Source organism: Zootoca vivipara, chromosome 9, assembly GCF_963506605.1.
Source record: "Zootoca vivipara chromosome 9, rZooViv1.1, whole genome shotgun sequence".
NCBI lineage: Eukaryota > Metazoa > Chordata > Lepidosauria > Squamata > Lacertidae > Zootoca > Zootoca vivipara.
The window spans coordinates 55099308-55111669 of NC_083284.1; the positions used below are offsets into that span (position 1 = coordinate 55099308).

Below are 12362 nucleotides of genomic sequence, written 5' to 3' on the forward strand. Positions count from 1 at the left end.
AAGCAGATCATGGACAGCAAATGATGGGTTTTGGATACTTGTTTAAGACTACGCATTTTTTAAGCCCTTATATTTTAAAAAGCATATAGGCAGATGCTGTCTGCAAAGAGCAGTGCACATGAGCCAGCCAAAGCCAACTGCATGGTTTTCAGTGGGAAAGAGTCCCACTGAATTCAATGTGATATAGAAATGCCTAACTTTGGCCAGATCATGCCCAATTATTACCAGATTAAAAGAACATTTTGGAAGAACTGTATATTGTGATATGAAAAAATAGAGCCTAGACAAAAGGTGATTTGATACTTTCCTGGAAATTCTTTCCTTTACAAAAGATGCTTCTCCTAATGAAGATCTGCTATGAACAGCAAGCATTGAAAAATACACAATAAACATATCTGTATAATGACAATAAAGTGAAACTGTATTTAAATGAAGGAAAATGGAATCCTTGCAGTGGGGTAAACTTTTCATAGTACAAATAGTAAGCACAATGCATTTGTTGGCTATTCACATTATTGCTCTGCTACATGAAGAATGGGCCCTTAACATATGTTATAGTTCATGTACGTTAAGCTCAAAAACAAAAACAAAACAAAAGAACACAAGCTTTTCAGAAATAGTTGTATTAAGTAGGCTTTAAACACAATATATGAAGATATGCACAGCCAAAAAACTAAAAACTGCCCTGACCAAAGCATACTATCACATATCCATATTTTTTTAATGCTTTCTTGTGCAAACAATAAACAGAAAGCTAACCATGTAAACATAGAAAAGAGAAAAAAGAGAAGCTGGGATGCAATAAGTATTTATCCAGTACATTCAGTAAGCTATTCAGCCAAATCACTAATTTTTGATTTGCACATCTGATAAACAGGTGTAAAAATCATCAACGCATCTGTAGCTTCTGGTACAATGTTGTAAATGTTTTACATACAGACTCCACCTGAAATAATTATAGAAACTTAACTGTGCTTAAATCCCGCTGAAATTAATGGGATTTTAAAAGTTAGTCACAACTAACATAACCCATCAATTTCAATAGGAATTGAGACTGCCTTTCTCTGACCTGGAGCCAAACACTGCAACATTTAAAAACTCAAACTACTGAAGTCTTTAACAAATATTTTTCTGACAAGCTTGCATCCTTGTGTACTATTAGATCTAGTAAACAATAAAAACAGTAAAGCTGTTACATGGCATTGCCACACAGTATGTACATACATAATTTTCTCTCTCTCTCTCTCTCTCTCACTCACACACACACACACACACACACAGAGTAGGTGCACACATACAAAAAACTGGTCTATTCTGAACCAGGATTAAGAGATTGGGAGCAGGTTTGGAGAAATTCCACTTCCCCCTCAATCCCAGTTCTCTTATTCACAGCAGGATTGACCAGTGTTTCATGTGTACCAGTCCCCCATGAAATACTAATTATTTTTATGATCCTGAGCAGTATTAACCACTGAACACATGCAAAATCTATCACAAATTCTTCTAGTGGAATACTAGCAATCCAATTTCAAGTTTCTTGGGAAGAACATCTTCAGAGCAGATGGTACTTCTTCATGGAATAGAGAAATGCGCAAAGGTGAACCAATGTTTGGGTTTCAAGAAATGCTGCTTGTCGCCTCACAGGTGGCTGATTTATGTTTCAGAAAGTAGAAGGAAAAACTCTGATATATACAAGTATGTCACTGGCAAAATATGCAGAGATTCAGAGAAGATGCAAGTGCATAGATTAAAGTGATTGCCAATTTTCACAATTTATATGGGGTTAAAAATAACTTCTCACTTATAGCTATTTTTGGTTTATGTTTATAGCTATATATGTATATATACACACAAGAGAAACACACACATACATAGATATATGTATATATAAAGTCTCTGGAAAAATCAGGATACATCAACAACGGAGAAGGGACAGGAAATAAATTACACTGACGTCTGCGTGAAATGACTTCCGCAAAATTTGACAAAATGCACTTTGAACATGCCGTTACAAAAGAAAAGAATGAAGAAACCACAATATTATGTAGAACCAATGCTATATCATCACCAGGAGAGCACCAAGCAAGGCACCATTGGAAAAAAGACAATATACTTGGGTAAGTCTCTAAAGTAAAGCAAATGCTAATCTGGTCGGAAAATTGGTGTCTTTGGTAAAAATTCTATAAGAATGACCTGTGTAAAAGAGAGAAAGAGAAAAATATATACATTTAGTGAGCAATTAATGGCACTGTCCATTTTTAAACATCTCAGCAATGTTATAGCTTTTACTGTGCTAAAGGAAAAACTATGGATAGGATCCAAACAGTTATGTGAGGCACATGTACCCACAGGCATTTTTCAGCACTCTCCCAACTTGCAATTCCCAGCAGCTAGTTGTAGTAATAGTAGTAGTAGTAGTAGTAGTAGTACAGTCGCATCTTTGAAGTCAAACGGAATCCATTCCAGAAGGTTGTTCAACTACCAAAACATTCGAAAACCAAATCACAGCTTCTGATTGGCTGCAGGAAGCTCCTACAGCCAATCAGAAGCCACGGAAGCCCCATCGGATGTTTGGGTTCCAAAAGAACATTTGCAAACCAGGACAATCACTTCTGGGTTTGTGGCGTTCAGGAGCCAAAACGTCTGAGTTCCAGGGTGTTCAACAACCAAGGTATGACTGTAGTAGTAGTAGTAGTAGTAGTAGTAGTAGTAATACCCCACCCATCTGGCTGGGTTGCAGATGTAGCATGTAACCACCTACAGCCAGGGTGGTACCTGTCACACAGTGCAATGTTTTTGCTCTTGCAAGAGGTTGTGATGCTGCTATCATTATTAATCATCAAATTTCGATCCCGCCCTTCATCTGAGGACCACAGGGCAAATTACAATATGAAGATACAAAAATGCACAGCATAGTAACAAACAAAAATAATAACCCCACCACCACCTAGCACAGTTTAAAACAGGCATCCCCAAACTGCGGCCCTCCAGATGTTTTGGCCTACAACTCCCATGATCCCTACCTAACAGGGCCATTGGTCGGGGAAGATGGGAATTGTAGTCCAAAACATCTGGAGGGCCGATGTTTGGGGATGCCTGGTTTAAAAGGACATAAAGGTAAAGGTAAAGGGACCCCTGACCATTAGGTCCAGTCGTGACCGACTCTGGGGTTGCGCGCTCATCTCGCGTTATTGGCCGAGGGAGCCGGCGTATAGCTTCCAGGTCATGTGGCCAGCATGACAAAGCCGCTTCTGGCAAACCAGAGCAGCACATGGAAATGCCGTTTACCTTCCTGCTGTAGCGGTTCCTATTTATCTACTTGCATTTTGACGTGCTTTCGAACTGCTAGGTTGGCAGGAGCTGGGACCAAGCAACGGGAGCTCACCCCGTCACAGGGATTCGAACCGCCGACCTTCTGATCAGCAAGCCCTAGGCTCAGTGGTTTAACCACAGCGCCACCTGGGTCCCTTAAAAGGACATAGATTGTTTAATAAGCCAAAGGGCCAGGGAGAAGAAGGTTTTTGCCTGCCACATAAATGAAGGCACCGGGTGAGCTTCCCTGGAGAGAGCACTGCACAAGTGGGGTGCCATTCCTAAGAAGCCTGTTTTTGTGTTAGTTCCCTCCGGACCCCTCACAGAGGAGACACACAAAGATTGGTTTAATGTGTGAAAAAACACAAGTTCAAAGCCCTCCTTGTGCACGCAGAATTAGTTGGCTTAACTATTTGCATGATGGCTTACAGATACACACACAAGACTCATTCATGAATTTCTGAAAGAATCAGTTGCTTGGTTCATAAGGTTTTAGCCAAGTAAAATAAACACAGTTATTAATACAAAAATACCAACACAGGCAACTAATTCTGCGTAACTTTGGCCTGTGCTTGTCTAACAGAGCCACAATGCCATAGGGTAAAAATCTTGTGAAACTGAATATAATTTTTACAAGAGTTTCAAAGGAAACATGCCAGTGAGCAAGACTTTCTGTGCACCTAAACAATTATAGCAGCATTCAAAAAGCTAACAACCACTTAAGTGTGACCCTTTAAAAAGAAGCTTTGTTAAATGTAAAAGCGGGGGGGGGGATGTTCCACTGAAGACAATAGCATGGACCCAAAGGTTCCCCTTCCATGAAAGGTAAGTGTCTGTTTTTTGAACCAACACATTGCCCTTTTCACCAAGTAAGTGTGCAGTTTAGTTGTAAAAAAATTAAATACAGTGCTGTTAGTGTATCACAGTGGTTCCCAACTGGTGGTCTGTGTAACCCAGTGGTTCCCGACCTTTTTCTGGCCATGCCCCACTTAAGCATCTCAAAAATATTGATGCCCATGACATATAATTCTTATTATTCAAAAAGTGAAGTCCTATTCAAGGGGAGGAAACCTAAAAGGCCATTAACTGTTAATAACTCATTCTCGAATTGCCCCCCTTAAAAATCAAACTGCCCCGCTGTGGGGAGTGTGCCCCAAATTGGGAACCACAGACGTAACCCACCCAGGGGGTCTGTGGCACCATCCACATAACAAAAACTACCATAGAGATATCCAAATTTTCAAAAGTAGGAGGTCCATGGCTTGGCTTTTGACTTAGACAATTGGGAACCACTGCTCTATCGCATTCCCACCAATAATAGATATTGCCTAAAGGGGTACCTGAATTTAAACTGATTTTTAAAAACAATTCTACATTGGGCTTTGAAATTACAATAACAACTTTCACCAATGCCTGAACACATTGTTGAAAAACACTAATTTTAATTAGGCACATTCTCAACATAAATGTGCTCAGGACTGTGGCCCTCGAATGTGAGTGGATTTTTAAGAGACCAGAAGCATTCAGTAATGAAAACATAAAACTGAATTCTTTACACAGGCCAACCTCAAAAACCTGTGTCAAATTTTCTTTCTTGTCTCCAATTACTGTGAAGTTATCATGAGTCTATGATCATAAATTAACATGTTCACTATAATAGATGATCATAAATTAACATGTTAAGTATAATAGATGTTAAAAAGAAATAGTTGAATAGAACTACTCTGGAAAAAAGGCATTTTAGGAAGTCTTTTATGTTTTAGGCTAGATATAGGCCTTAGTAATTCCCCTTTTCTTCAGTGCTAACAGAAAAGATGATTTTAAGATAATTTCTAACTATTTAAGCACTGTTTTAAATCAATCTTTTAACATACTGTCTATAATGCATGTATTGTGTTAGAGAATAGACAAGATATATTAAAAGGCATGGATGTGTTAGAAATAGCTAAAGCTAGATGCCACTGGGGGTTACTCTTAATTTGTTAACCCCTGCTTGTGTTGTTGTTGTTTTTAATTATAATACTAACATATTTTGCAAGGGCTTATTTGTTTTAAAGCAGTTAAGTATCTTATCACGTGCCACTAACTGAAAAATTTAAAGGAGCAGCAAAGTGAAATGAAATAAGAAAAACTACAAGGACTGATGTGGGGGCCAGAAACAAATGCACCCCATGAAAAGTCTTTCAAGAAATCCTCATCTTCTGTATAATCTTTAGAGCTAGAGAATGAGAGCCAAAACCGACACATCACGCTCTTATTATCAGGCCTGACTTTTAAAACATTTGAATGAAGCTAGTAAAAGCTCAAGCTACTTTCAAGACTGCTGAGGTATGGGGGCAGTTAAAATCGACAAAGTCTAAAGGTTTCCTAAGCTCCAACAGCTTAGTTGAAAGGTCTCCTTCCATACACTGAGACTCGATTAGCATTATATAAAACAGTCCACATCTAACTCGCTGCGTAACCAAAGTTGCAGTTATTCTTTTTATACAGCATCTGAAAATTTCACACCCCATCAACGCACGTTCAAGCTATTTTATCTTGGCAATTAATTTATTATTTTTCCCCCGGAACACAGTGAAGCCTTGTTTTCAAGTCATTCATAACTTTATAAATCAGCCCTGCGCATGAAACCATACATCTGTGAACCGTAGAAAATCCTTGCCACTCAGGCGATTAAGCTCCTGACACCTTTGCTGATTAATAATCGTGGAAAGAATAAGATCAGAAGCAAAATAAATGATCATTTAATAGAGAAATGCACAAAACAGCCCTTTAACTTACATATTCCATCATGTTATTCGATTCACATTTCCTTTTGCTTAGCCTCCAATGCAAGCACAGCTAGACAACAGGGAGAAAAAGGGGGAAGAAAAATGAGCTGTGTTTTATTGCCGGCACAGAGACTAGTCCATTTGTCCAGCTTTCATATTTCGCGTTCAACAAAAGCATCTGTTTCCATACTGTACAATTCAGGCCCCAGCAGTACGAAGCTGCTCCCTGCGGCACTCACCTTGTGGTATAACCTATTGTTTTCCCATTCTAATAACTTCTCAATCGATCTTCGTGTCTGGAAGACAAATGAGAAAGAATTTTACTCTTGAGCAGCTTTGGAAAAAAGTTTGTTTTGCAGCTGCCTTTGTGTGGAAAAGGTGGCTGGGGTGGAGGAGAAATGTGGTAAAGGACAGCAACTTAGGTACAGGGTGGTCTGCCGTACTGCGAATTTTCTGGTATTAATTATAGCTAGGATAAAGAGGTGTGTGTTTCAAAAAATGGTTTCAGCGACCAAATTAAAAAAACCACTAAGAAATATTTAAATGGCTGGAAAATGTATTTATCTACAAAGATGTACATTAATAAAAGGTTTTTTATTAAAAACAAAAGTGCTTTATTCACTAACACTGTTAAGTGAATCAATTTAGATCCACTGAAGCTAATGGAATCAAGCTACCTCATAATTCAAGTAACTTGAAACAAATAGGCTGCAGATTAAGCATGGGATAGTTTCCACATACTGTGTGTAGACATTATGACAACTATCATTCATACAAAATGCCGTGCTGTTGACTAATTTCACATACTAGAGCTCTAAAATGTTGATCTATGGTTTCTCATTTATGCACAAATTGTTCCAGAATATTTGGAAATCTACACACGGAAAAGTCCCTTGAATTTAAGTTCTCCAGCTTTAAGAGAACGATTTAAATCCCCTTGCACTAAATCTGCTACTCTGAAGATGCAGTTGGTATTCTGATTTAGAAATACGTCCTGCTGCTGTTCATGGTCACTTGACTGCCGTATCATCGACTGCTCAGTAGTAAAATGGGATTTACTAGTCCTTATGAATAGGGAGGATAAATCACAACACCAGGTGTTGAGATGAGACCAGAGTTGCAGGTGCAGAGGCATGGATCACTGAGCCTTGTGGCAAATTCAACTTCATACAGCTGCAGCTTCCTTACAAGGCAAAGAGAAGTTGGGGAGGGGGAAAGGGGGGCTGAGAAGCATCTTGCACTTCAACTACTGCTAAACAAGAAGTGCTACAAAATGCACACTGGTGCAGCAAGTGAACAAGCATGTTTTTTTAAGAACTACTTAAAAGCATTAATCATCAAACCTACTGAATATACACGAAAGGCAAAAAAATACATATAGCGGTTTCTTTTCATTTATAACAATCACAAGAGCATAAACCTGAACTCTAACTACTTGAAAGAATCAACTTCGTTAGGAATGAATAATTATTAGGATTTATTTTTTTACCTTTTCATTATATTTCAAAAATAGAAGGGATTCCCAAGAACCCTAGGGCACATTTTAATAGCAAGGACAAAGTCATTACATTGTTTTTTAAAGTTCTGTTCCTTTTGGCCAATACTTTTTATTTTATTTTATTAAAGACAGTGCCTGCCCTCTAACAATGATCAGCAGACCTCACTTGTTTCTTTGTCAAGATAGCCTTTTAGAGTCTGCTCTCCTTTTAAATGAAAATAGGGCAGCAGTTATGGTCACACTTTTGTTAATTTAGTTGCCAGTCAGCTCCAAATCAAAAGAAAATAAGGCTGCAGAGTGTAATTAACATTCAGTTCAGTCGTTTTGTCCCTTGTCTAGCCCCCTAAGCTTTGTTAAAATTGCCATCTGAATGCTGAAGGCTGTAGGGAAATCGATTTGATTCTAATCGCACCATGAAAAGAACATGATCTAACTGCTTTCAGCCCTCCGTAAATCTGTACTAGGTCTTTAGCACAATGCAACTTCCAATTTAAAAAGCACTGAATGTCTCGTCAATGACTTTGTGAAGAAAAAAGAACAAGGAGCAGACATAAAAATTCCAATAGTTGTTTAAGCGTTAAAGCTCATTTGCATCACAGCAAACCTGAAAAGGGCTGACCTCTCAAACCGCCTCTCAGGTCTATGAAGTTGTAGCCTTGACAAGCTCACATTGACAGAGCTCATTGACTCTGAAAGGCTACTCTATCAATGGTGAAAAATGGCAATAGGTTCTACTCCGAGCAGGCATCTGCCTGCCCACCCGCTGCTAAACCAATGGCAAAACCGATTCAAAAATGTGAAGCTACCTTGTAATCTTCCTTGCTAGAACCTTTTAAATAATAGATTAAGACTGCAGTACAATTTAAATTTCACTGCCTGCACGGAGGGGAAGGAGAAAAGACAGAAAAGAAACCAGCATCCCAAATACTAGGAGAGTTAAAACACTTTGCACCCTAGAAAGGAAAGTGAATACAGAAACTTAATGCAACACTATGAAGAGATATCTTTTACTGAAACAAAAGTTAACATTCAACTATTGTTTCCCTTATTGAGGGAATGAAGGACTTAACTATGAAGTTAGAAAGGGCACTGAATTTGAAGGAAACGTATTAGTCATCTTAAAACAAATTATTAGCAGTTAGTATTAAGCAGGCAACACACATGTAGAAGACAAATTGTGCATCACTCATATTTCAGTTTTAACACACTCTATTGCCAAAGCCTAAGTGCAGATAACACTGTTGTATACCTCAAGCATGTAAGATTTTTTTTCTACAAATACTAATTTTGTAAGTTATTATTTGTAAGTCGTCACATGTACAAACGGCTTGCAACATTTATAAAATCACCCAACAATACCCAACCCCGTCAGCCATACAAAAGGTGAATGAAAGTTTAAATGAAACATTAGCAAGTACCTCTCAGCCGGGGAAGAAAAAGTGAATTAAAGAGCCTCGCACAATTCTCGACACCAATCTTCCTTTTCCCTACTTGACAGGTGAGGGGGGGGGGGGAGACTTGCATGTGCAACTTAATTAATCACTGCACTTGACATCTCAATGATTTACAGTGAGGAGCAGGTGAGGACATTCAAAACCCAAAAGGGACTCTTGATTTGAGTAACTTTCCCAGCTGACGGGGATGACAACCCTGTAGATTCTCCATCAATGGCATACTAGAGAGCACATTATTTGCTAACAACAACAATGCAAAAGTTAAGTGGAAGAAAGTTTACTAGGAAAATTTAAAAACTAAACATGGCGGTTCTTTCTTCTTTCAACATTATAGTTAACCATGAAAAGCCATTCTTATTGTGAAACTTATACTTGTGGCTTTATCCTGTGCATGTTTGCTAAAGGAGTCTTACTGAATTCAGTGAAACTAACTCCTAAGCATGCATGCACAGATTTGCGGCCTTTTTTACCTATTTTCTATTGAGTAAAAAGCTAAACAAGCCTAATGTAACAATGTAGTATTTTCCCTTGCTGGATTAAAATTTTACAATTTAAATTAAATCATTTAAAATTCCAGATTGAATGTAATCCTTATACTAAATGTAACACTTTTCCTTCAGCAGTCACCTGCATCATGTGAAAATCCTATGTCCCCTGCCAGTAAATGCAGACTTGGTGCAACCCATTCTAAAGCACAAAGTGGGCATTAACTTAAGTACTTCAATGGCTAAAGAGCTCAAACACATAATACATTAGTCTTTAAGAACAATGTGGAGTGCACCAAAAATGATTTTTTTATTGTTCCAGTTTTATTTTATAATTGCATATAGATGAGACTAGCTGATAGGATTTAAATACAGTGGTACCTTGGTTTAAGAACAGCTTAGTTTATGACAAACTTGGATTAGTTTATGAAGAACTTGGATGAAGAACTGCAAACCCGGAAGTAGGTGTTTTGGTTTGTGAACTTTGCCTTGGAATAAGAACATGTTCTGCTTCCTGTTGAGTGTGTTCCATTTGTAAATTGAGTCCCCCGCTGCTATGGGAAAGCACGCCTTGGCTTAAGAACGCTTTGGTTTAAGAACGGACTTCCAGAATGGATTAAGTTCGTAAACCAAGGTACCACTGTCCTAGGAACTGTGAAAAGCCTTCATTCCAGGTTTGTGCATGAGGAAAATCTATGGACATCATGTCAATGTTGAGTGGCAGGGTGTCAACAGAATTTGACACCCTGCCACTCCTAGGATTATCCATGTGGGCAACGATACGTCTAAGCAACTTAGAAAACTTAACAAAAGCCTCTGATGGAAATTACAGTACCATTCCCTCAGTTCAACAGTTACATGAAGACGCACTAACACAAAATTGATAAAATCTTTATATTCACATTTAACAGTTGAATTTTCCACAGTGACTATTTAGTGTCACTTACTAGTGTTACTTAGTTTTCTATGTACCTTCAGCCACTAGAGAAGTTGAAACCACTGTACTGTATTAAGCAAGCCCAGGAAAGTAACAATAACATTAAAAATTAACATTAAAAAAATTCTTTGTGAAGCAGAATAAGGCACAGAGGAAAGAAGTCTTGAACTTGGAAGTTGAGGTTATATGATAACCCATGTTGCAATGAGTATGATCAAACTTACTCTTTTACTGAGGCAAATCACTGGCCACATACTACAACCTAAAGTACAGCAGCAACAAAGGCAGCCACAAAGCAGCCACCAGACATTGACTGGAAGATTCTTCTTAAGACAGCTATTCACTCTGCTGATGCTGGCTTTAAACTCCTCAGGTGCGACCTGCAAGAAAGAACCATGAAGCATTGTGATAAATCTAATGTCTGATTTGCATTAACAAATCCATTTCTCTGTTTTAAAATCAACATTAAACTCACAAAATTACAATCTCTGTCAACTCTCCTTATGAATTTCATTCCACGGATACTTACTTTTCCTGTTAAGGACGAAGGAAATTCTGCTTCAAATTTGTTGCTCAGTCCAAACCTGCAAACAGCAAATGAACATATTCTTTAATTCTACATGGTATGGCATGCTTTACAGGGTAATTTTATTTGCTTTGGTAAAAAAAATAAAGTCAGGGAACTACACTGCATAACCATAAGCTCACGAGTGTTGGAGGGAATGTATTTTGTCTCTTTTAACGTTATGTATTTACTGTGGCAAGTGCTATAACAGTTACACCAAACACAATTGATGCATAAAGTTGTGAAGCAAGTCTCACTGAAATGTCAATAATCTATTTGGAAAGTGCACTACCAGCTCAAAGTAGCTTATGCTTTAAAAAGCTATGTTTGCATGATGTAAATATAGCTTAAAAACTGAGAGCAAAGATTCCAGAAGAAAGGACAAAATTGCTATGCGTTTCCAAATTGCTATGGATCTACTACACCTGGGGTCGGCAACCTGCGGCTCCGGAGCCGCATGCGGCTCCTTTACAGCTTTGCCGTGGCTCTCTGCCCCTGCCTGGCTCACGCAGCCTCTTTAACCCTATCGGGGCTTCCTACTCGCCGGCTCCGAAATGGTGGACTTGCCAAGGCTGGAAGAGTTGGGTGACGGAGGCACGGATAGCCCAGCCCTGATAGGGTTAAAGAGACACGCTTGCTGGGAAAGAGAGAGGCGGGCGCGGCTGCGAGAAAGGGCAGCTTTTGAGGAGCCGCTGAAATGGTGTTGTTGCTGCTGCTGCTGCCGCCTCCTCGGGAGGCGGAGGTGGGGCGAGCGGGAGAGGTGTGTAAGGGGTGGGGGCTCGTCTCTTTCCTAGGGGGGGAAAGAGGGGTAGGAGGGTGGTCGAGTGCTCTTGGTTCACTTTATTTATGAGTTCTGTGTAGCAGAGGGGAGCTGGCACTGGAATTTTGTGAATCGGTTAAAATCTCAATTTTATATTAATTGTTAAAGTAAAGCCTCCTTGCTGGCTGCTTTTCGTTGATCAGTCCATTGTAACATCAGCGGGTTTGGAATGCACACCTATTGTCTTATCTGATCTCTCCCAATTGAGAGTGTCAATTGAAAGTGTAAACACATAGCACCTTTGAAGTCAGGAGCTGAAAAAGGGGTTTCCTCAGTCTTAGAGTCCCATCTGTTACTCATTCATAAAATGTATAAGGTCCTTTTTCCTGCCCCCTTTTGATGACAGGACGGAGGAAATAACAATTAAATGTTGGGGTGTTTTGACCTTTTGTTTGAATGATAAAAAAGTGGTTTCCTTTAACAAGATCTACCATTTGAAGTGTATTCCACAGGATGCAAGGCTGTTTTCCAATCCAAACCTGATAGTGACTTTTCTCTTTTATTTTCTCTTTCCACCCCT

General features: G+C 39.0%; 1 protein-coding gene across 1 annotated transcript in view; it reads right to left on the bottom strand.

Moving 5' to 3' along the window:
- Positions 1 to 398: 398 nt before the first annotated feature.
- CHIC2 (cysteine rich hydrophobic domain 2) overlaps positions 399 to 12362 on the bottom strand; it is a 36219-nt gene continuing 24255 nt past the window's right edge. Inside the window, exons 2-6 of the mRNA XM_035112104.2 lie at positions 10987 to 11041; positions 10682 to 10837; positions 6323 to 6379; positions 6094 to 6153; positions 399 to 2193 (exon numbers count right to left, since the gene is read on the bottom strand). Coding sequence (XP_034967995.1) covers positions 2143 to 2193; positions 6094 to 6153; positions 6323 to 6379; positions 10682 to 10837; positions 10987 to 11041 — 379 coding nt within the window. The 3' untranslated portion in view covers positions 399 to 2142. The remainder of the gene's footprint in view (positions 2194 to 6093; positions 6154 to 6322; positions 6380 to 10681; positions 10838 to 10986; positions 11042 to 12362) is intronic.